At 62.4% G+C, this 23,593-nt stretch overlaps 1 protein-coding gene across 5 annotated transcripts in view; it reads right to left on the bottom strand.

Annotated features, from left to right (window-relative positions):
- Positions 1–960: 960 nt before the first annotated feature.
- The window catches only part of RIPOR1 (RHO family interacting cell polarization regulator 1), a 32,000-nt gene continuing 9,367 nt past the window's right edge, over positions 961–23,593 (bottom strand). For 2 of the 5 annotated variants that reach the window (XM_087738469.1, XM_087738466.1), the window contains exons 2-22: positions 13,141–13,267; positions 11,045–11,194; positions 10,620–10,698; positions 10,277–10,300; positions 9,723–9,776; positions 9,462–9,614; positions 9,312–9,375; positions 9,190–9,233; positions 8,855–8,980; positions 8,490–8,638; positions 8,165–8,294; positions 6,127–6,939; positions 5,614–5,753; positions 5,062–5,236; positions 4,762–4,897; positions 4,427–4,588; positions 4,150–4,308; positions 3,584–3,780; positions 3,394–3,477; positions 2,995–3,085; positions 961–1,939 (exon numbers count right to left, since the gene is read on the bottom strand). In XM_087738469.1, coding sequence (XP_087594595.1) covers positions 1,842–1,939; positions 2,995–3,085; positions 3,394–3,477; positions 3,584–3,780; positions 4,150–4,308; positions 4,427–4,588; positions 4,762–4,897; positions 5,062–5,236; positions 5,614–5,753; positions 6,127–6,939; positions 8,165–8,294; positions 8,490–8,638; positions 8,855–8,980; positions 9,190–9,233; positions 9,312–9,375; positions 9,462–9,614; positions 9,723–9,776; positions 10,277–10,300; positions 10,620–10,698; positions 11,045–11,194; positions 13,141–13,241 — 3,129 coding nt within the window. In that variant the 5' untranslated portion in view covers positions 13,242–13,267 and the 3' untranslated portion in view covers positions 961–1,841. Of the gene's footprint in view, positions 1,940–2,689; positions 2,754–2,994; positions 3,086–3,393; positions 3,478–3,583; positions 3,781–4,149; positions 4,309–4,426; positions 4,589–4,761; positions 4,898–5,061; positions 5,237–5,613; positions 5,754–6,126; positions 6,940–8,164; positions 8,295–8,489; positions 8,639–8,854; positions 8,981–9,189; positions 9,234–9,311; positions 9,376–9,461; positions 9,615–9,722; positions 9,777–10,276; positions 10,301–10,619; positions 10,699–11,044; positions 11,195–13,140; positions 13,268–16,420; positions 16,444–18,996; positions 19,149–23,593 lie in introns of those variants that run through there. The other 3 variants (XM_087738467.1, XM_087738468.1, XM_087738470.1) reach the window with 3 other exon arrangements.

Genomic DNA, 23,593 nt, shown 5'->3' with positions numbered 1-23,593 from the left:
GGATGAGCATTTCCAAATGTCCCTTCCTACCTCAACTGTTCTGTGAGTCTTTGATCCGTCGTGGTTCAGTGATGAGACCCGCACCAAGAGGTGCCAAATCTTTATGGGGATGGGTTTGAAAAACCAGTTCAGCTGGGCGAGCTCCGTCCCCAGCTCTCTGGACACCTGCTTGGGCGCCATGGTGTGTTCCCACCACAGATACACAAGACAGTAGAAACCAGGGCTGCCCTGGGGAATAGCAACAGCGTGGAACGCTGTCGCTGTTCCCAGGGCAGCCCTGGTTTCAGTGGGTCCCCGGGCACCCACATTGTGTAGCCTTAGTGTGGCCACCTCGTGCCACCTTGGGCAATGCTTCCCATGCCCAGCAGCCAAAGTTTGGCAACATCTCAGCAACTCTTGCAAAGCTCAGGAAGGTGGAAACTCCTGCTACTGAAAAGGAGAGATCTGAAACCAAAGGCCACTATGGGAGCAGTGTTGATCCTCAGCTTTCCGAGCACCTGAGAAGCACCCAGCTGAGCCCAGCTTTGTCGCTCAGTCCAGAAGCACTCCTCCGCACATTTATAAAGACAACATTGGAAATGGCATTTAAATCCCTGCAGCGACAGCATCCCTGGAAGGCAGGAGAGCGAGGCACGCTGTGGGACCAGGCAGCGCCATGCGTGGCCAGGGCAATCCTCTCTGCTCTGGTTATGCAAAGCCAGGAGGGCCAAGACTTCTGTGCCCTGTGCTAGGTGACAGGTACCGGTCCCCTGCACATCTGGCCACGAAAGGCACCCAGCAGCCCCAGGCTGGAGCTCGCTGGTGGCTGAGGTGTGGGGCAGGGCTGCACCCAGGCGATGCCAGAAATCACAGTTACGCCCCATGAGACCCCCCGCCACCCTCCAGCCTGCTACGCTGACCCCCACTTTACCCTGCCCCTGGGCAACGGGGCTAAAGAAACACCCGGACAGCAACACCATCACTCATTAAAGGTTTGTTTTTATTTCTGGTTTAAAATCAAAATTAGTCATTCTCTGTAATTACATTATATATAGATTTATAGAGACATTATAGAAAAGAATTTTTTGCTTTTGTTTTTCTGCAAAAATCTGTAAATAAAAAATAAAATAAAACAAACAAAAAAAAAAGGTGGCAGCTTCTGTCTGTCCATCTGTCCGTCCCTCTGTTGCTCCTCCTGCCCCTGCCCTCCACGGCGCTTCCCAACAGACCAGGAAAGGCTCTGGGCTGGGGCCACATCTCACTACACTCCCTACAGCCACTGCTGGGGAGGGACAGGAGCACGTGGAGCTGGAAAGAAGAAACGCCAGCAGAATATATTAATATCTCATATTTCATTTTATTTAAGTCCTGGGACTCCAGGTGGCAAAGGGCAGCAGTCCCCATGGCCCAGGCAACTCCTGGAAAGAAACGGCGTGGTTTCCAAAGTGCAGGTCCTTCCGGGACAGGGCACGTGCCCTCGAACAAGACGAAGGCGAGAGGAGGCAGAGAAATCCGGAACGTCTCCCTGCCGCTCCAGTCCCAGCAGCTGTAGCCGACGAGGAGGGCAGGAAGGGTGGGCTCTCCATGTATTTTAAATAGCAATCAGAGGGTGGGATGTGCAGCGAGCCCCCCCTGCCCAGGAGTGCGTACGTGGCACCCCACCGGGCTGGTGGCCGGGGGTAGGGGAAGCGGTGCTCCGTAAGGCAGTGTGCGGCCGCGGTGAGCTGCTGGCGGGGGTAATACTGCGGTGTGCTGCCGAGAGCGGGAGCTGCCGGGTCGTGGCCTGCCACAGTCCGTGCAAGCCCAGGCGGCCCAGCGGTGCCTTTGCCCTCAAGGGATGGTGGGTGGGTTTGCGTGGCATCTCAGAAAGCTGTACTGGCCATGCTGGCTGGTGCAAAGATCCTTGGGAGGCTGTCCAGAGTCTCCTCCAGCCGCCGGTGAGCTGATTTACCATCTTCCCCTGCAAGTACACGCCGTGGTCAGTGAACTGAACTGCAGAAGCTCTGTCCCCTGCCCATCCCCAGCCACCTTCCCCGCCCTTTCTGGGGAAACATGGCTAACACCTGGCAGAGCTGAGCCGGTGTGCTATGGCCACAGAGTGGAGACCTCTCTTGTCCTCCTTAGCACACTCTTGGGCAGGTCCCAGCCAGGATTTGGCTCAAAAAGCCCCCAGAGCTCCTGATTCAGATGTTGCAAATCCTGTTCTTCAGCTGCCTGCCGTACCTGTGCCCACGTGGGGCAGGATCACCCACATTTAGGCTGCAGAGTGCTGGCTTGTGGAGAGCCTAGCTTGGGGCAAAGGGGCCAGGGCTTGGGGCTGCGCCAGCTCCAGCATCTCAAACAGCTGTGCACATCTTCATGCACTGGCACGGGTATCCTGAGGGCTTCCCCAGGACCCCCCAGGTACACACAGGGATGCACACATCCATGCTACAAGCTGGCTCTGAGATCTTCACCCGGCACCCCTGCAAGCAAATCTGCCCACGGCAGCCATCCCCAGCAAGAGGTCGTGACATGGACAGTCTGCTGGGATGTGGGACACAAGGCATCTACGTGTGCCGGGGTGACACGGGGATGGGCTCTATGAACAACCAAGACACACAGACTCCAAAACGTGACATGGCTGACAGGCTCTAAGACGGAGACATTCGTGAGCAAAGCGGCAGGAACAGGGACGGGGGGAGGACAAGGACGGCTCACGTGTCCCAACCTGTGCAGCAGCTGCCGCGATCTGGAGGCCTAGAAACCCACTCAGATGGTTCTCTCAGTGCCATCTAGCAAATAATAAATAACAATCAGGCTTAGTGCTCTGTGGCTACAGGATGCCTGGCCCTCACTGCCCGCTGCCAGCTTGCTCTTGCCTGGCAGAGCTTGGGGCACGATGAGCCAGAGTGCGTGGGGTAGGCAGGGACCAGCCCAGGACCCCTTTCTCCTGCGGGCACTGCTGGCACGAGGAGATGCTGCTCAGGATGCTGTGGGTGGGGAGGGAGCAGAGAGGAGCCGCAGGACACTCACCGCACAGCATCAGGCTCTGCTTGGCTGCCTCCCGCACAGGCTCCTTGTCGGTTTGGCACAGGTAAACCAGCTGCTCGATGCTCTCCTTGGCCTGCAGGGAAATGGACAAGGGGCTGAGTGTGGCTGGCAGGGCTGGCAGCAGGGACACAGCCCAGAGGGGAAGGCAGCACAGGGCGCTGCAGCCCCATAGTGCAGGAAAGTCCCTCGTCCTGTCCCTTCCCTCCCCATTTCCCTTCCTGCCCTGCCCCTGCCTGCTTCTCCAGCACATTTGGGGCACCCCCAGCTCCTCTCTCTTGGGAGCACGAGGCTGTGCAGGTGTGTCCTGACTTGCCAGCCACATGCAATTCCCCTTCCTCCAGAAGATGCAGCTCTGCTGCCTCCTCCCCGTGTCCCTCTCACCTTCAGGCAGCCCAGTGCCGCGCACCCTGCCACACGTGTCTGCACCTCCTCATCCTCCAGCTGCTCCAGGTAGCACACGAGGGCCTGGGGGAGATGGGGGGGGAGGTCAGTGCCACCGCCCACGGCAGAGCTGGGGGACAACACCCTGGGGTCTGCAGCGCACCTCATTCCCGGCATGCCCAGCACGTACCCGTTGGCGGAAGCGAGGGTTTTCTGCCAGGCTGCGGAGCTGGGCCGACACAGCGCTCACCACCTTGCTGTTGCCCTCCACGAGGAGAAGGCTCAGTGCCTTCAGTCCCTCCTTCTTCAGGTGGCCCTCTGGCACACGCTTCAGGGCACGCAGCACCACGTCCTGGTCGTCCGAGTTGAGGTTCTGCGCCAGCAGTGCTGCGGGTAACCAGCAGCTGAGCCGAGGCATGGGGACCCCAGTGGCACTGCCCACGCACCTCTACCGCCGCAAGGAACCCATCCCCGGGCACCCTGCACCCGTGCTGGGCAGAGGTGGCCCCACACAGAGTGCCAACGCATGGAGCTGCTGGGGCACCCAAGCCAAGATGCTGGGGATCTACAGCAAGAACCCAGGGTGCTCAGGAAGGCAGCGTGGGAGTGGGCTGTGCACTGGATCAGACCTACTTGCCCATCCCAAGGATGGCTGAGTCTCTGGGTGATGCCCCAGGTGGTCATGGCAGTGCTGCAGGGTGATCCCCTATGGTGATGCTCTGGCACCCCATGCCAGGGTCTAGGGAGGGCACCTACCTTCCTCTGCCAGCTCCATCATGTAGGTGTCGAGCACCAGGGTGCCAAGTGACTCAAAGTGGCTCCAGTACTGGAAGATGGTGACCTGCTCGCCCTGGGCGCTGCCGGGCCGCCGTGGCAGCCGCCGATTCAGCACATCCTCCACCAGTTTCACACACACTGCAGGAAAGGGCCAGGGTCAGGGTGTGCAGGGCTCCTGGCACCCATAGGCCCCCACTCATGGTCACTGAGCAGGGCTGGCAACTCTCTCCCCGAAGATTCCTGGGCCCCTGCTCACCAGCGTCAGCCAGGCCAGGGTGCCGCTCGCTGATGGGTGCCGCATACTGGGCGCTGAGCACCTGCAGGAACCGCTCCACGGGGCAGGTGTAGACATTGGGCACCTCCACGCAGCAGTCCCAAAGGGGCAGCACGCCCTCCTTCCGTGTTGAGAACTGCACCACTGCGGGGACAGGTGCTGTCAAGCCTCCCTGGGCCACGGCAGCGGGCAAGTGACTCCTGCCCTACGGCTGGCACGGCCTCTCGCTGCCCAGCCGTGCCCATGAGGGGAGACCGGACCCTGTGCAGCCCCCGGGGTGGCATGGATGGTCCCCTTGGCCACATGTCTGTCTTTACCTTCGGCAGCAGAGCCAGCTGCTCCTGCTCGCTCCTCTGTCAGCTGGCACACAATCTCCAGCACCTGCGCCTCCCGGAGCAGCCTGTCCAGGGCATACATCTCCCGGCACCGCAGGGGACCGAAGGTGCCCAGCTTCTGCAAAGCACGGCCAAACCAAGGACCTCAGGGACAGAGCTTACCACCGACACCACAGCCTCCATGTTGCAGCAAGACACCACTTGAAGAGGAACCCACAGCCCACCCCAGGGCTTCCCTCCCCAGGATGTCTCCTGCCACCATGCCCCGGCCCCTGTCCTTACCAGCAGCAAGCGGTTGCAGTTGTTGAGGTGAAGCACCAGGGCCTTATCCAGGAACTCGTTGCCGGTGCTCATGGGGTCGGTGCTGGCCTCAGAGCCGCTGCACATGACAGTGTCATCTGCCCCCGTCTCGCCGGCGCTGGGGGCCCTGCTGCCGCGCCGGGGTCTGCCAGCCCTCCTGCAAGCCAGGGAGAGACCGAGGCAGTGGGTCAGTGCAGGAAACCTGGACCCGGCCCTTCGCCACCCACAGGAGCAATGCTGGGCAGAGTTTCTGTAGGACCTGTATCACGGTGTCAGGGCTGGGTGAAGGAGTAGATCCCAGAGGTACAGGGAACAGGGGCTGCCTCCCAGCCCAGTTCCCATGGAGGGATGCAGGGTAGCATTGTGCCACCAGAAGGACCAGATCCTGCTGCTTCTCAACCTGGACCTGCCCTGAGCTGTGATGGGCCAGTCTAAATGTGTTTGGGCGCCCTGGCAGAGCTGGGCATCCCCCATCCCAACAGCCCCAGCGCCGTGTCCTACCCCGTGCCCCATCCCATGAGTCCCGCTGTGCACCTCTCATCTTGGAGAGGCTCCTCCTCAGAGCCCTCTGAGTCCTCCATGTCAGAGGTGTTGAGGAAGCTGAAGCTCTCCAGCGCATGCTCCACTGTCAGGCTGATGCTGGAGGCCCGGCTGAGGAAGATGCCCTGCTTCTGCTGCAGAGGAAGGCATGGCAGGGTTGGATCCTGGCTCACCAGCCAAGACAGCCCTGCCACCTACGTCCCTGGGCACTGCCATCAGGGATGGCCCCATCTCCATCATCCCCGGGCACTGCCATTGGAGATGGCCCCGTCCCCATTATCCGCAGGCACTGCCAGCCGGGATGGCCCCATCCCCATCATCCCTGGGCGCTACCAGCTGGGATGGCCCCATCCCCATCATCCCTGGGCACTGCCATCAGGGATGGCCCCATCCCCATTGTCCCTGGGCACTGCCAGCAGGGATAGCCCTGTCCCCATTGACCCTAGGCACTGCCAGCAGGGACTGCCCCATCCCGCTCGCCCCCAGGCATTGCTGGGAGCCCCTCACCAGCAGTATCTCCTCCAGGTGCTTGAGCTCCCGTTCGAGGGGCTGCAGCTCTGGGAACTGCCCCCGATAGTCGTCTAGGGCCGAGCCCAGGAGGCCTATGGCCTCCTCCAGACCCGAATCCACCATCTTCCCCCGTGGCACCTCGGGGATGCTGGCAGGCAGCGGCAGGGCCAGGACAGGCCTCTCCTGCACAGAGGCTTGTGCCAGTGCCATGGGGACCCCGGTGCTGCAGCCGCCCCATGCCGGTGCCTGGCTCTGCACCGGCTCGGCCTCATCAGCCTCTGCCTCACAGGTGGTGGCCCACGCCACAGCGGCATGGGGCTTGGCCTCAGCACCCCTGTCCTGGCCTGCCACGGCAGCTGCCACCGAGGCGCTGGGGAGGGGATCCATGTCCCGCTCGCCCGTCCCCATGTCCTCCGGGCTGGGCGCAGGTTCCCAGGGGCTCTCCGCAGCCTTGGCCTCCATCATGGCATCCACGCTGGCCTCGCTGATGTGGCTCAGAGTCCGGGAGTAGGGCACGTGCCCGTTGGCCACTGCCTCCTTCTTACAGCTGCCTGGCTCCTCTGGCTGGCTCCTGGCGGCGGGGACGCCAATGCCACTGGCCCCGGGCCCAGCCTCAGCCTCCTCCGGCTGCTGGGAGAAGGAGATCTCGATGGCAGGGGCGGAGGCCTGCACCTCGGGCTGCACGATGGGCTTGTGTGCGGCATGGCGGGCACTGCTGGACAGCTGGGGGCTGGAGGAGTCATCTGAGGACTCGGAGGAGATAGACCAGGCCGTGCCGTTCTCCAGCTCCTCCTGGCGCCGCAGCATGTTCTGGGGAGGGGGGAAAATGGTGTCAGACGAGACCCTCCTGCTGACCCTGCTCCTCCAGCTGCCTTTCCTTCAACAAGGGACAGGATCTGGCCGAGCCGGAGGGCACCGAGGACACTGCAACCCCTGGCGCAGGCTGCTGCACTGCCCTGGCTCTGCCTGCACAGCAGGGCGGGCAGCAAGGACCTGGCAGACCACAGCTGGGGTCCTGCACCCCATGCCATGCCAGCGGGGAGTCCAGCTCCCCAGGCCAGCCATGCATGCCCAGGAGCTCCGGGGTGCCAGCAGCTCCCAGGCACAGCAGGCAGCTCCAGTATGGCGACGATGGGGTGCAACACGTGGAGCTGAGGTCACCACCCACCATAGCTGCAAGGATGGCAACAGCTCCAGCACCAGCTCATGGGGGGCAGCACTGGCCATCACACCAACGTTATGCCAGTGGTTCACCACCACAGAACTAGTGCCACACCAATGCCATGTTAGCGTCACATCAGAGCCATGACAGCATCACGCCAGTGCCACACCAGCACCGTCACACCAGTGCCATCACACCAGCACCACGCCAGCACCACACCAGCACCACGCCAATGCTATGGCACAGCACATCAACACCACCAGTGCAGGGACATGGACAAGCCTTCTACTCACTAGTGCCCGGCTCTCGCATGAGGGTGTGTGGACGGAGGAGCGGGGCCAACCCGTGCAGCCCAGGCTGCCCCAGCTCAGGGACTGTCTCCCCAGGGCCAGCCAGACCCCAGCCTGGCAGGATCAGGCCTCTGGGCATCAGCAAGGGCTAGTGAGTAGGAGACAAGGAGCGGCTACGGCTACTGTGGGATGGCCACGCCGCTGGGCTAAGCTACTGGCCGGCTCCAGCCCTCACACTTACGCGGCCCTGCTGCGGCCATCTCCCAAGCTCGGCCGAGGAGACATCGCTGCAGGAGCAGCTCTGAGACAGCTTCTCGAAGAGTGTCTCCCGAAAGATGTCCAGCAAGGACCAACCATGCTTGTCTGCTGCCCGCCCCGGGCTCTTGGGCAGAGAGAAGAGGAGCTGTGAGTGTGGGAGAGGCAGGCGCCGGTACCGGGGAGCTGTGGCTGGATGGCTGGAGAGGAGCTGCCCACCCCTGTGCCCGAGCTGTGCCACCCTCTGGGACATAGCCTGGGCACATCCCTGCACAGACCCCTCCACTGGCCACCTCTCCTGAGCAGCCCTGCCTGGGGCCACACTTACATAGAAAGCCTGTTCCCGCAGGGATGGCGTGTCAGGTGGGCTCTGGTTGTAGGTGGAGAACCTCTTGTTCACTGTGGAGGCCTTGTTGACGGTGCTAGCTGCCGAGGGCTGGTCGTCCTTGTCGAAGGGGCTGGAGAGGAGAGCAGGGAGGTGAGGGGTGTGTGCCAGTCTGGCGGGATCTCAGCCCTGCTCTGCAGCAAGCAGGACACCAGGACCCCATCCAGTCAGCTCTGATTTTCCATAATTGCAGCCCAGATTTGGGATAGGAGAGAGCCCGGGGCAGGCCCTGCCGTGTGCTACCAGCAATGCCTGCTGAGATACTCACTTCCAGGTCACCTCCAGGCTGAGTTTGAGGGTGCCCAAGTCATTGATATCCACAGCCACTACCTGGGGCAGAGCTGCAAAGAGGTCCTTGGTCTCGCAGGACACATTGCCCACCACAACATGGTTGGCCAGGCTCTTTAGCTCCGTCACCTGGAGAAGGAGAAGGAGGAGACGATGAGGGAAGCCCATGGCTTCATCTTATTCATGCTGTTTGCATTCATGCTGTGTGCCAGGATGCCACCACCACCAGATGGCCTCCTTCCACCCCAGTGAGGGTGAGGTTTAGGTGAGGTCCATGAGGGAAGACCTGCCAGGATGCAGGGTGGTAGCTGGCCTACACCATCCTTGCCCCCTTCTGCACTGTACCTTGATGGAGAGGAACTCGGTGACGAGGGGCAAGAAAACCATTTCCTCGCTGTCCCACACCTGCTTGCTGTTCACCTCGATGCGCCCCCGCAGCTTCCACCGCTGCCGTCCGTACTTCATGAAGATCTGGGGATGCAGGGACATGGGTGTGGCGTAGATACAGCGCTGCGGTGGTGGGTGCTCTCTGTGCATCCCCAGGCATGACCAGGGACCCATGCCACCCACCACTGCCCTGCAGCATGCCCTCCATGCCAGTGCCCACCTACACCCCCCAGGCACCCCAAGGACCACAGGGCAGGAGAAGAGCAGATCCCAACCCATATGGTCCCACCAACCTCATATTGGTCACCAGCACAGAGCCGGGCAAAGCCTGCCAGTCCTGCAAGAGAAGGCAGAGGGGCATCAGCAGGCAGCAGGCAGGCAGGCAGCGGGCCAGGGATGGAGCGGGACGCGTTACCTTTCATCCGGACGTGGAACTCGCCCAGCTGGCTCTCCAGCTCATTCTCCAGCAGACACATGTTCTGAGGACAGATGGATGGGCAGCACCCATCAGCAGCCACCCATGGGACCCAGCACCCTGTCAGCCCACCTCAGCCGGCTGCCTCACCTCTGTGTACTCCTTGTAGCCTTTGCTGGCCTCGGCCAGGCTCTCGCGTGCCTCCCGGCTGCCTGGCGAGCCCGTGCTGTAAGCTTTGACCATGTTGTGGGCTCCATCGCGGAGCCGCCTCTGGATGCAATAAGCCTCGTAGAGCTCATCTATCTGCAAGGACAGGCCCGAGCTGCGGTGAGGGGCAGGGCAGGGGACAGCATGGCCATTCCAGCACTGCACTGAGGTTGCCCCAAGGTGACCCTAGTCCCCAGCTCTCACCTTGCTAGCATGAAACTCCAGGCGACGCAGGAAGCGCTCAATTGACTTCACTTGCTGGAAAAGCAGAGGACACAGCGTGAGCAACAGCCCAACCCCTCTGCAGAGGAGCTGCAGGTCAGGATGCATCCTGCTGCGTGCCCATGCTGCAGCTGGGACAGGTTCTGGTCACCAGCCCTGCCTGGGAGGTGCAGGGTGGCAGCCGGTGGTGAGTGGAGCAGTGTCCTCCAGTCTCCTCTGCTCCAGAGGGTCCTCCAGGAGACAAGCCAGGCTCCAGGGTGCTCTTCTCCCAGCCTCAGAGCTAACCCAGGCTCAGCACTCACCACCACCAACTTTTGTTTGCAAGAAGTGGGTTACAAGCACCTGCCTGTCTCTGCCTCAACCCCTGCCCAGACCCACCCTGCCCACAGGGCCCCGATCCCCTGCCACAGGGACTCTGCTGCGCAGGGGACAGGGGACAGGCAGCAGGGCAGTGCAAGCAGAGAGGGGCTGGCAGTAGCACATCCCAGGCACTAGGAAGGGAGAGACAAGGGGGACAGGGCACTGATCCCGCTTACCTTATCCAGATCGTAGAGAAAGCCCTGGAGGAGAGAGGAAAGGGATAAGACGCAGCACAAAGCTAGCTCTGCCCACCCAAGGAGACCCAGCACATCGCACCCACCACCCATAACACGTCGGCGGGGACATGCAGCACCCAGTCAGGGCTGGAGAGTGCATGACAGTAGGACAGGAACCCCGTGCAGCCCAACACCAGAGCCTGGGCTGGCCCCTGACATCCCCACAGAAGCAGGCTCTGCCCCAGGACACAGATGGACCACGAGCTGCCCCAGCCATGCCCGCAACCCTGGCCATCTGCCCAAAGCATGGCTCCCTGTAAGGCTCTTCCCAAGCAACACTCACCAGGCGTGAATTCCTCTTGGACTCGCGGATCTGGGTGCTGAGCTTCTCCAGTTCCAGCTGGTGCACCTCCAGGTAGGCTCTGGGGGCAACCACACCACAGGGATCAGGATGGGACACCGTGTCCAGGGCTCCTGCCACCCACAGACCACACCAACCCAGCACACCTGGCCCCACATCCCCACATCCCCACATCCCCACTCCAGCACCCAGGATAGTGACCCCACTTGTGCCTCTGCGTGGGACGTGGTGGGATGCAGGACCCCACACAGCTCTGGGACCCCCAGGCACTGCACCCAGGAGACCTGGCATGTCCCTGCCTGGTGAGAGCAGAGAGCTGCCAACCCTAACCCATGGCAAGCTGTCCCTGTGCCCCTTGAGTGCTCCCTGCCTCCAACCACCCAGCCACGGGGAGCCCCAGCACTTACGTCAGGCCCTTCTTGAGAGCTTCGTACACCTCGTCCAGGCGGTTGGGCTGAGGCACCTTGGGTGGTGGGGATTTGTGGGACATTGAGAACATCCTACTGACCCTGGAGCCAGTCTTGCGGGAGACGGTGGGGGTGAAGGGCGAGAGGTTCCTGGGGAGAAAGGCAGGCAAACCCAGGGCAGCCAGGGTCAGCACACAGCACTGGGGTCTGCCTGGGTACCCGAATCTGCTGGGCACCCTGTCTCGAGACAAGAAGGGGCTCCAGGATGGAGACCTGGTCCACCCAGACCTGCCTGCCTCTCCCAGGACTCCCTGGCAGCCAGTCTAACTGGCCAGCGGGGCTGGGTGAGATGGGGCTGTGAGGCTGGGCAGCGCTGCCTGCACCACATGCCTGCAGCCCCCCCCCCAATGCATTTGGCTGCCCCAAATCCACAGGAAGGACAAGGAGAAACCCACAAAGGGACAAGCAGCCCTGTCACCCCATCACACAGTGCAGGGACATGGGGCAGGGACATCCTCGCTGATGCTACACTTCTCCAGATGTCACCAAACCCGCCTGTTGCTTCCACCTGCCCCACCGGCGCCTCGGGGACCTCCCCCGTCTGACCTGAAGGGATGCCGATCCAGAGCCCGGGACCCAAACACCACCCTTCCTGCTTTGTGCAAAAGTCGCTCCCCAGGCCAGTGAGCAACGCCCCGCTCAGACCGGCTCTTCCCTTCCTCCTTCCAACGCATCATCGTGCCACCGGTGCCCAGGAGACACCCTGGGCTCCTCAGTTCCCAGCTCCGGGCTGGACCTCCCATCCTGTGCCGCTCTTTGCAGGAGTGGCCAAAAGACTTCCCCGAATCATTGGTGGAGGGAAATGAATGTCTTGGCCTCCTCCCAAGCCAGAGTGATGGGTAAGCACTTGATTTCCACCATCCCTTCTCATTCCCATCTTCCAGGGCCCCTGAAGGCATCTCCCATCAGCATCTCCCCACCATCCACTTGGCTGCGGACATCCAAAAGTCCTCCCTCTTCCCTGTCCCCTCTGGCACCCCCAGGTCCAGCGATGTGCCCGTGGCCTGGAAAGTGTCACTTTTAGCCCAGAGGCTGAATAGGACCTGGGGACAAGAGCTGAGCAGGGCTGGAGGTCTGCTCCCAGGCATGGGGAGGCTCTACCTGCGCTTCTGCCCACCCAGTGAAGGTGCCCATAGCCTGGCAAGGCAGCTTGGCACTGCTTTCCCCAGCCATTTGGCTGAGAGATGTCTCTCCTCCGGCTCCAGTGGGTGCACTGGGAGGTAAGGAGCCTGGCTGGGTACTAGCAAAAGGGATTAAAAGCATTAAAATGCTGTAGTCCTGCATCCCAAACCTGTGGCATGCCCATGTCCCGAGAACCACCTATGAGAGGGTAAGCCAGGAGCTAGGGATGGTGCAGAGGAGGGTGGCGGGGATGAGCAGTGCGTGGGGTGGTTCTCACCAACGTGAGGTTCAGCAGAGAGGAGGAGGAAGGGTATGATGGGACCATAACATCACCAGCGGCCAGAAAGGATGAGTAGGGAACGGCTGATCCTCGCAATGCAGCTGATGGGCAGCCAATAAAACCTTTCAGCAACAGGTTTGAAATGACCCAGAGGAAAACCTGATTCACACCAGCACTGAAACCCCAAAACTGGCCGCCGCAGGATGTCAAGGCTATCGAGACACAGTGCTTCACAGCCACCCCAGCTCCTTCACTGTATCCATTAAACATGAGATGGTCACAGGGAAGCTCTTAAGAGCTGGCTGAAGAACAAGCGTGAGCTACACCTGCCCCCTCCCTGCTCTGGTGGCAGCAGCCACAGGGCTGAAGGGTCCTCACCCAGCCTGGGACACGGCACAGTGGAGGGTTGGGGCAATGGGCTCTGTCTCCCATCTGGCCTCGATGCTCCCTGCAGCCCCCTGTGCAACATCCCCTGGGTACCACAAAGGTCCCTGCAGGAGGTGCCAGGCAGCAGGTAGGGAAGGCACCTTGGGATGTGCAGCAGGTCCTGCCACCATTCCCAAGCCTGTCCCCGTCCCCATCCCCATCCCCATCCCCATCCTCGTGGCAGGCAGCACAAGCACCCATCTCCTACCTGAAGGGCCGGTCGGGTGTTGAGTTCACTCCAGCAAAGGACTGGCTCCTATTGATCTTGGTGACGAGGACTCGGCGCTGCGGGCGCACAGACAGTGACATCGTTGAGTGTGACCTGGAGGGCCTCCCTGTGGGGCATGAGAGACCGGGGTCACCAGCAGCAGGGTGGGGAAACACATGCAGGCAGGGCTGCCACTGAGACCAGGACGGGAATGGCACCCGCAGACCAGGGTGGCTACGGTACCCACAGGCTGGGAGCCTTCCCTCCTTCTCAGGCCAGGGACACTCCTGATGGCACCGGGGATGCAGGTCCCATGCTGCCCCCAGCGATGGTGCCAGTGCCCTGCCCTGGGTGAAGAAGAGCTCCGGACACTGTGAACATTCAGCAGGGACAGACAGACAGATGTGTCCCAGCTTGGCCCCATGGGAGCCACAGGAATGGGCTGATGTCCAATGCCTACCATGGCCCTTGCCAGACATGACCATAGCAAACCCTCTGCTGTGCCCCAGCTCGGCCACCTCCTCCTAAACCCGGCTTGTCCCATGTCCCGCTGTCACCCGTGCCACCCCACTGCAGGGGCAGGAAGGGCGCGGGGCTGGACCCGAGTGCCCAGCCCTTTGCTGTCTCCGCACACGCTTCCGCTCGCTCCAGCAACCAGGAGGGAAACCCATGGGCAACAAAGCACTTTGGAAAGTCCCCGGCTTTGCCAGGAGCTCTGCATTGGGGAAGGAAAGGCCAAGCCATTCCCTGCTGGACCCTGGAAATTCCACGCAGACAGCACATGTCCAGCCCCACGGCCGCCACAGCCCTGCCCTCTGCTCCTGGCAGCGCCAGAGATGGCGCCAGGAGCCCCAAAACCACTGCCTGTACCTGTCCGTCCCCGCGGCGGCCAGTGCAGTTGATGCCAGCCAGGACAGAGCAGATTTCTGAGCCTCAGGGCCCAGACCCAGCTGCCACCCCATGTCACTGGGAGCATCACTGCAGCCCTGGCCAGGGCTTGGGGAGGGCAGCCCAAAGCACAAGTCAAGGGCAGGGGAGTCCAGGGCTCCTCCTGGCCCTGCCACCCCCAGCAGTGCCAGCTGGGCATATGGAGGAGCCTAGCCTGCAGGGCAGCTGCAGGAGCAGGGCAGAGGCTCCTGGATGCTCCACTTCATCCCAGCCACGGCTGACGCCAACTCGGCTCCTCTGTCCCTGCCAGCCCCCAGAGCCGGGCTGCGGGCTGAGGAGCCAGGAGCTGCTGGGGATGAGCCCACACGGTGCCTGGCAGTCACACACCCTGCCAGGGAAGGCCAGGCAGGGTCCTAGGGATGCACAGCTTCCCTGACTGGCAGATGGGGCCAGAGCCACCTCCCCACGCCTTAAGGGGCTTACTCTGCCTTTCCTCCTGCCCCCAGCATGGCCGGCAGCGAGCCCCCATCCCCAGCAGCATCACGAACAGCACGGGGATGCAGGTGATGCCAGGATTCCCACCGCCATCCCCACTCCTTCCCGTGGCACAACACAGCTCGGGAGCCCAGCTTGAGCCGGCCCCACACGGCACACACCTGCTTGGCCACCGGCAAGCATCCCCCCAGTGCTGTTCTTCCCACCACCCTGCAGCCATGCTGTCACCTCCCCACACGCCAGGCTGGCGCCAGGCTTCCGCAGCGCCTGGGATGAGCCAGGGCCATTCGGAGTCAAAGTCAGCCACTGCCGATAACCTCTATCACAGTGGAGCCAGGATGCAGCAGGTCCATCTGGATCCTCCTTGGCACTCAGGTCCCAGCCCAGGAGCACAGAGCCACTCTGTGGGTCCCGCCACCTTGCTGTTATCTTGGTGCTAGTCCCTCCAGTTTCCAGGACAACACTGTCCCAATTAAGCTCATTAGGAGGAGCTGTAATCCCTGGCAGCCCCACTGACCTGCAGGGCCTGGGCAGATTACCCTCTGCAGGGCTCTTTAATCTGCTCCCCACTGAGTGAGCAAGGCCTATGGCACTGGCGCTTGCTGCCCCAGCTGGGCGTTACAGTGGCTCATCTATAGGGAAAGCACCCATCACCCCTCCATGCATGGGGCAGGTCACAGCTCCTACGGGATAAGCATCCTTCTCCAGACCATATTCCCATCTGGGGGCACAGCAGGGCTCTAAGGAGGGTCACCCTGGCAGGAGCCCATACTAGGGAGAAGGATGCTGAGGCTGTCAGAGGGGGAGAAGGATGCAGGGGAGGTTGCAGGGGACAAGGATGCTGGGGGCATCACAGGGGACAAGGATGCTGGGGGCGTCGCACAGGGACAAGAATGCTGGGGGTGCTGCAGGGGACCAATGCCCCTGCACAACTCCTCAGGAGAGTCCAAGTGATCCTCATCCACTTGCCCAGGCACCTCAGAGGCTCCAGCACTGTGCTGGGTGATGCTCCAAGGCACCGGAGGCTCCTGCACTGGCACAGGGAGCACTACCATGAGCACTGGCCGCTGGCAGGACCACATCCCTGCACTCCAGCCCAGGGACCCGGCTCTCCTCCAAACACCCCCTGTGATGCACCGCACCACGAGGCCACATCGCTGGCAGGACGGGTGCAGACCTGAGTCAGCAGCAAGGGACGGTGCAGCCCCAGCACTTGCTGCCAGCCAGCCCAGTGCCCGGCCCTGGGCACTGCCAGGTCCTTCCAGCGCCAGCCTGTCTGCTGCAGCGCCCTGTGTCCCTAGGCCTGGCACCCTGCAGCCCAGCTCCTGTGCCAGGACCCCAAGCCCCCTTTGAGGAGGGGGACACCGTGCCCCCACTCTGCAGGAGCAATGCCCCGGGAGCCCCAAGGATGCTCGAGCTGGGCACATGCAGGCAGCCAGCCAGGTGCCAGAGGACAGCACTGTCTGCATGAGGCAGGGCAGGCAGGGTGTGGGGTCTCCACTCCTGGCATGCTTGGCTCATGGTGGAGGAAAAAACCCTGGCGTGGTGCATTCCTGACATTACCGAGATAAGAGGTACCTGGTACCGTGGCAGCATGGCCAGCCTCAGTGGGGAGCAGAGCCCGGAGCACGATTGGAAGGGGCAGCCGGCTGCTGCATCTCACCCAGGGTGGTGAGACCCATGCCAGGCTTACTGGGAGGCTGGCACTGGGCAGAGCACCAGCACACTCGTGTCCCTGCCATGCGCTGAGCCCCAAGCACATCCCTCCCTCTCCTGAGAAGAAGCCGCAGAGGTCCTGCCCCAAAGGTCCTGCCCCAAAGGTCCACTTCCTACCAGCCCCTCGCCCTTAATTAGGGCTTCAGCGCTAACGAAGCTGCCTCCCGACCAAGCTTTTCACCTTGCCGTGCCTGTGCTGCAGACCGCTTGCAGCTCTCCTGGCGTAGGAAACGCAATCCCGGGAGTCTGTCCGTCCGTCTGTCCCCAGCCAGCACTGCCTGAGGGCAGCAGCCGAGAGGGCAGAGCAGCCAGGTGTGAGCAGCTGGGTGGGCGGCGCAGCGGTGGGTGCTGGAGCCCACCCTGGGGCTCTCCAGCCTGGCCACCGGCTCCTCTCCCAACGCCTGGTGCTCTGGAGATGATTGGGATCCCAAGAATGCTGGTCTGAGCAGCGGAGGGGGCAGTCCGACCGGCTGGGTTGGTCCCAGCTGGTTTCTGTTTCCGACACTCAGACACCAGCCTCAGGTCGCTCCGGCGGGTTTATCAACACTGCCCCTGTCGGAGACGCCCCAAACTGGCTCCCCCCGAATCCCAAGCTCTGCAGCCCTGGGAGCTGGGGGTGCTCTGACCACCATCTCCAGTAATGTCACTTACTGGAGGCCAGCAATGCATGGGTTGGCCAACCCAGCACCCTCCAGCACCCCTGACCCCAGGGAGCGGCACCCACAGCCACCGGAGGCGCTTCTCCAGGAAAGGCTGGCAGGGCTGGGCTGCGGTCGTCGTGCTGATGGCACCGCGGCCACCTTCCCAGGCACAGCAGGGTACCAGTGTCCCCCAGTGAGAGCATGGCACAGTGGCCACAGGCCGGTCCATCCTGCCTGCGGTGTCTGTGGCAAGCGGTGGGTCCTGCCAGGCCACACCAGTGGCACGTTCCCCCCACGCCCCGGCACCCTTGGGTGAACCTTGGGCACACAACGGGGACGACCTCGGGAGCCTGCGAACTCAGCCCCTTGGCACGGCTCCCTCCGTCCCAGCCGCTGCATCCTTGTTTGCACAGCTGCGTCCCTGCTGCCCTAACCCAGCCGCGTACCCCAGGCCCCCCCGGCCCCTTCCGGCCCTGGGGCGGCCCTTGGCCAGCTACTGGCGTGGGCTGGAGCAGCTCTTCCCTCCCACTGCCCCTCATACCTCCCCGGCACACAGGATGGGAGCATCCGGGGACTGACGCCATGCTGCCTTAGTCACGGGGAGCCTGGGAGCTGCCTCATCCCTGACCTCCTCCATGCTCGCCTCTCCTCCAGGCAGGCAGGATCCTCCCTGCCTGCCCCCCACGCTGGGTGAGGAGGGGGATTGGGGTTTTTTGGAAGTCAGATGAATCAGTGAACGGCATCCCAGCTCCCCGTGACACACTTAAGAGAGAAACTCCTGGCTATAAGGTCACAGCCCCTGCTGGAGCAGGGGATGGTGGTCTGGGTGCTGCAGGCAGAGAGCTGGATGGGTGCTGGGTGCTCTCGGCCCCGCAGTGGTGGGGGAACAGCGGCGGTATCCGCCCTTGCGGCCGCGGGATGCCGGCTGGCTCCTTGGGCCAAGTGGGAGGGCAGCAGGAAAGGGAAGGAGCTGCGAATGGGAAGAATTGGAGGAAGTGCTTATTTACCCCGTGGAGTATCCCCAAGGAAGGGCAGGGCACGGTGCAGGCAGACACTCACAGCCAGCTCCCTGGGGAGGGTCTCGCAGCCTCCCACCCCACCACCCATCCCAAGGCCTCCCAGTTCACAGCCAGAGGGGGATGCAAGCCCCAAACTGGGACCCAGGGAGGTGGCTACTGCTGGGGCCGGGGGCTTCCCCGGTGCCTGGCTGAGCTCAAGCTCAACCTGTTTTCTAGGATGGCTCCTGAGAACCAGCCCAGGACCACCATAGTCCCAGTGAAGTGGGTCCCCCACCACCAAAGGCACAGACTGAGCACCCAGACAGGATCCCCATGGCTTTGGATGCCTACGGGATCACCTCCATGACCTGCTAGATGGGACTGCAGCCTGGCCAGGGGCACCAGATCCTGCCCCTGAATGGGCTGTGACCCCTTTCAGAGGTACTGAGCAGAAGACAGGGCTCTGGCATGATCCTGCTGGGTTGGCAGAACCTTGTGAAGGTCCCACATGCCACCTTCACCCCCACCTGGTCATCTGCAGGATGTTGGGTACCAGTAGTTTCCCCCCAAAATCCGACCCGCGCAACATGGTGCCTATGCATGAGAGCAGCCCCAGGACCCCCCGTTCCGCCCACGTCCCCTGGGGTCACAGTGCCAGTGATGCTCAACGCGGAGCCAGGCTCTGTTTGTCCTCATTAGCAGAGCCGCAGACAAGATGTGGGGGGCACAAGGGGGAGAAAACAAAATTGCCGAGGAAAGCCGTGCTGCCATGACATTGGGGGCACATTGCCCGGGAGCGGCAGGCGGCTGTGGCCACTCTCCTGCCTGAGCCTGGGTCTCAGCATGGGCAACGGCAAGGCTGGGCAGCTAGTGGGTCCTATCCTGCCACGGACACCCTGTCCCGACACCCCGTCGCTGCATGCTGCAGTGACAACTGTGTCCCTTGCATGTGGTGGATACCCGTCCCTGAGGAAGAAGAGCTCTCCTCCCTGGGGAAGTCACCCACCCAAAAAATCCCCCGTGAGCCCAGCCACATCACCCCAAGAGCCTCAAACAGCTGGGGGTCCCCAAATTAATGGTATTTGCCAGCGAGCCCCGGTGCTGCCAGCGCTCGGTACCTTTTGGTTTGCTGTTCATGGCAGGCTACAACAGCATGTCCCCCTCGGGCTGGGGTCAGCGTCCCGGGAGGCTGTTGCACTCTCATGCCGTCCGTCCGTCCGCCCGTCCGCCCGTGTGCGGGGGCCGTGGCCAAGAGGGCTCCCCCCGGGCAGCAGTCTCCTCCCACGCTTCCCCTGCCCGAGGGCTGACATCACTGCCCAGCGCCGCAGTCCCGGCCGTGACTCAAGGGCTGGGGACGAGAGGACGGAGGACAGGAGGACACGGGAGGATCCCTGTCCCCCTTGGAGGGAAGGGACCCCCCCAGCACTGGCTGCTCCAGGAGCACAGCACGGCTCGGTCCTCATCCTTCCCTCCCCACTGCCCCCCTGGGGAAACTGAAGCACGGGTGCAGGGGAGGGGACCACACTGCAGGTCACCGCAGTGCAAACTCCCCCGCGGCCTCTCTCCAGGTTGCTTTAAAGCAGGGGGAAGAGGAGGGCTGCAGCCTGTGCTGGGCACTGCAGCATCCCCCGCCAGCCATGCATGCCACACTGGACCCTGCCAGCCAGCCCCCCCCAAGACTGCTACCCTTGGAGACCCCCTTCCCTCTGGCACCCAGGATAGGCCATGAGCCAGGGAGCTAACACGGCCCTGCCGAATGCACCGCTGGCCCCAAGCTGCTGCCGGTCCCTGCTCGGGCTGGGGATACTCCAGGCACAGCCCCTCACCCCCATTCCTGCTGGCTCTGCTGCAGGCAGGCACAAAGCTGTGGGCAGAGCAGGCAGACGAAGCTCACGCCACTGCGGGGAGCAGTCCCGACAGCCCTGCTGCTTGCTTCTGCATTGCTTTTTTATACATATATATATATATAAAACCGCTGTGGCTTTGCTGCGGGCTTCCCATGGCACGCATCCCTGTGGTATGCCCGTGGGCACCCCGCAGCACCCAGCAGCCACTTGGATAACGGTTTCCTTGCTCAGATGCCCCCAGTTTGTGTTGTCTGGGTCTCCAAAGCCTTGGAGGTGCTGGCTTCAGCCAGGGCTTCCTCACAGGGCTCTCCAAAGATGCTGGGTGCCATTCCCACACGGGAACCAAGGGGGTCCAGCTCCCACGGGGCAGTGAAGAAGACCCACCTGCCCTCCATGCCAACCCCAGCAGCCAGTGGCACCTTCTGGCCCCACAACTCCCTGGCAGACAGCACAGGGATGCCCTAAACAACCAGGGGACTCTGTGGCACAGATGTGACCCCCCTCCAGCGCTGTAGGTCCCTGCATGGGTCCTGGTCCTGGCATACCCAGGCCTGGCACCCCGCTCCAGCTCTGACAGAGGAGGCCGGAGCAGCCAGCCCCATCCAGGCTGGGACTGGCTGCTGGCACCACGTCACCAAGGCAGGAAAAGACACCTCCCTCCCAGGCTCCTTTCCTGTTTGCTGCTGCTTTTAGAGTGAGGTCAGGCCAGGTTCGGGAGGAAAAGCATTGGGGCAGAGTCTTGGGGGGTGCCTGCAAAGATGGGGTGCTCCCAGACACAGTTAAGCCCCTCCCTAGAGGGTGATCCAGTTGCGGGGCTGCTTCCCCAGCCCAGAGCTAGTCCCCTCCTCGCTGGTCCCTGTGCAGGACACCTGCCAGCACACCACAGGGGAGAAGAAACATCTGGGGCTCCCTTGTAGGGTGGCATGACTCCCCTGCCATGGGCACCCATGCACATGGTTCTGGAGCCAGCCATGGCCAGGCTGGGAGGGCTGGGACTTGCAATAGTGCCACCAAAGAGCACTGTGTCCTAGGACACCCTCTTGTCCTGGTGCTCAGTTGGGTGCCTGGGTGCGTGACAGGGTGGGTGCCTGGCACCAGCACCATTGGGAGAGCAGCTGGGGGAAGAACTGGTGAGACTGGGCTGGCCCCAAGCAGCATCCGAGAAAAAACCATCCCAGCACCGGCAAATGGAGGCATCTGGTCACCCACCCGCCTGCAGCCTCCGTGCCAGTGTCATGGGCATGGAGAGGAGCCAGCAGCCCAGCATGCTGCAAAGCATGGGGTGGAGGGACCCATCTCCACCCTGGCCTTCAAGAACTTGTATGAAGATCAGCTCTCCTACCTCACCTGGTCGGGATGCATCCCCCCGGCTCTACCCACCGACGGGCAGAGTCCCGACCCAGCAGCTGCCGTGGGCAGGGGGCCACTGCCTGGCTTTTCCCCCCTTGCTGCTTCTCCCTGGGGGAAAGCATCGCTCCCGGCAGTGCCCCAGGACCAACCAGCCTTCTGCAAAGCCTCCGCTGTGCTGGCAGCCATGCAGAGCCAGTGCCCGGCACACGGCCAGGCAACGCGCCTGCAGCGATGGCCCATGCCAGCTCGTTTGTTCTCATTAACAGTTAACAAGAAAGCCAGGCTAAAGCTGCTGGGAGCCGCGGGAGAGGCATTCCCCCGTGCCATGCAAAGTGAAGGGACATCCAGACTTCCCTACCAGAGGGGTGACAGCCAGGCTGTGCCAATTGCGGGGACTCTGCCTCTTTGTAGCCATGCTTGCAGCCCCGTAAAGGGCTGTGGGGCAGCCGATATGCGGGCAGTGCAGGCAAGCTGCGTGGCACAGCACTGTCCTGGGCATCACACATGGGGAGACCGCCGGGAGCAGACAGGAGGTGGGGTCGTGCATTCGAAAGGTGGCAGAGGATGCCAGAGGAGGACACGGGCATGTGGCATCAGACATCTCCTCTGAGCACCTCATGGTACCCTGCACGGCACTTAGCAGGGCTTGCCAGCTCAGGGACACCTTGCCAAGGGAGGGCAGAGGAAGGGCACGAGCTGAGCCAACACTGCCAGGGCCTGGGTGGTAATTGAGTTAAATGAATCTCTGTCCCTGGCCTGGCCAGGGACAGGGAGTGGGTGCAGGGAAGGGGAGCTGCTGGTCACCTCCCCCAGCTCAGGGGACTTCCCTGGACGCTCACCACCCTTGCTCAGCGCGAACAGCCAGGGAGGCTGCCTCCACCCTTCCTATGCAGCAGGGACATGGGCATAACATCCCAACCGCACCCTTTTTGGGGGTGTCCCTGTCACGTCCTCCCCTTGTCAGGCCTGGGGAGCTGTCCCCAGCATCCCCACCTCAACCACAACAGCTGAACAAGCAAACAAACCCCTCCATGGGCAGCCATGCTCAGAAACGCATGTACAGCCACAGCCAGTCCATGTGCAGGCAGAAGAAAACTCCAGACACCCCAGGAGGACATTCCCATTTCCCTGCCCTCAGTAGGATACAGGACTGGCATCCCAGAGACCCTGTGTCCTGCCAGTGCTGAGTCCTGGGAAGGTTCCCCAGCTGCTCCCTGCTGGCCCCAGGACCAACAGCTCCGAGGCTGTGCCCACCCAGCATCACCCAGCCCCTGGAGAAGCTACCTGCCCCAGAAGCACGCTCCTCTGGTGGCACTAGCACCAAAGGCCAAGGTGATGAAGAAGCTATTTCAGGCTGTTCCCGGACAAGTGCTCCCTGGACACGGACACCCTTGTGTGGCTGGGAATGTCACTGCAGCTGGAAATGTGGCACGAAAGGGCACACGCCAGCCTCTGAGGCTGGGGAGATGAGTGCCAGCACGTAGGCACCAGCCTGGTGAGGGGCCAAAGATCTCCTGGTCATGGGGAAGTCCTAGGATGGGGCAGGAGGTGACCCTTCTGGCAAGAAGACCCACCATCATGGCTTGAAGGAGAACCACGGTGAGTGACCAAGTGACTTGTGGCCAGGCAAGAGCCAGTCCTGGTCTGGGAAAGCCCGGTCCCAGAGCTGCAGGTGGCCACCCCCACCACAGCCGACCTGTCTGACTTTATTTTTTGCAGAAACCAACAAAGCCAGCTCCAAAAAATCCTGGCAACCCAATGCCACAGATTATACGCAGAGTTTTTTCTGAAGGGTTGATGCTCCAAGGGCTGGAGAAGGACCAGCCTTTGTGCCAAGCCAAGCTCTACCCACAGCCAGGCTGGCATCAACACCACCGGCAGCATCCCTTGCCGAAGGGGCTGGGCATCCCGCATCCAGGCACCAGGGCCGCGGCAGACTCAAGCCCTCCCCCCTCGCTTCCTCGCATCATCCCCACACAGCAGCAGAAATAGAAGCGATATAAATGGCAGCCCTATAAATAACCCCAAATCACGAGGCGGGGAGCTCGTCCCAGTCTGGCAATGGCCTCAACCCACGCAAAGCCAGGGCTTGGTCTGCCTTTGCCGTCCCCTAGGGACCCCAAATGCCAGCTCCCTGCCCATGACAGGTCTCCCAGGTCCCACCCTTTAAGTCAGAGTCATGGCAGGAGCTCTGAGGCACCCAGTGAGCCTCGGCCACCGGCGCAGGCTGGAGCCCTGCACAATGGCATCCCTGGGGGATGTCCCCACGCCTCTGCCCAGCTCCTCTCAGGGTAGCAGGAGGCACCGGATGATGCCCACCCTGGGCACCCCACAGCAACCCAGGCTGCAAATTCCTGGGCAAAGCAGGAGCGCTGGGTGGGAGCCTGAGGCAGGGTTTGGAAAGAGATGCTCCCATGCCCCACCACCGTCCCCACTGCAGATCAACAGTTATCCCCCAGTTGCACCCCAACACCCACCTCATCAGCTGCCCATCCCAGCATCCCCCATCCCTGCCCTG

Source organism: Nipponia nippon, unplaced genomic scaffold (assembly GCF_047370975.1).
Source record: "Nipponia nippon isolate SJK-2023a ecotype South Korea unplaced genomic scaffold, ASM4737097v1 scaffold_7, whole genome shotgun sequence".
NCBI lineage: Eukaryota > Metazoa > Chordata > Aves > Pelecaniformes > Threskiornithidae > Nipponia > Nipponia nippon.
This window is presented reverse-complemented; position numbering and strand designations above follow the sequence as displayed.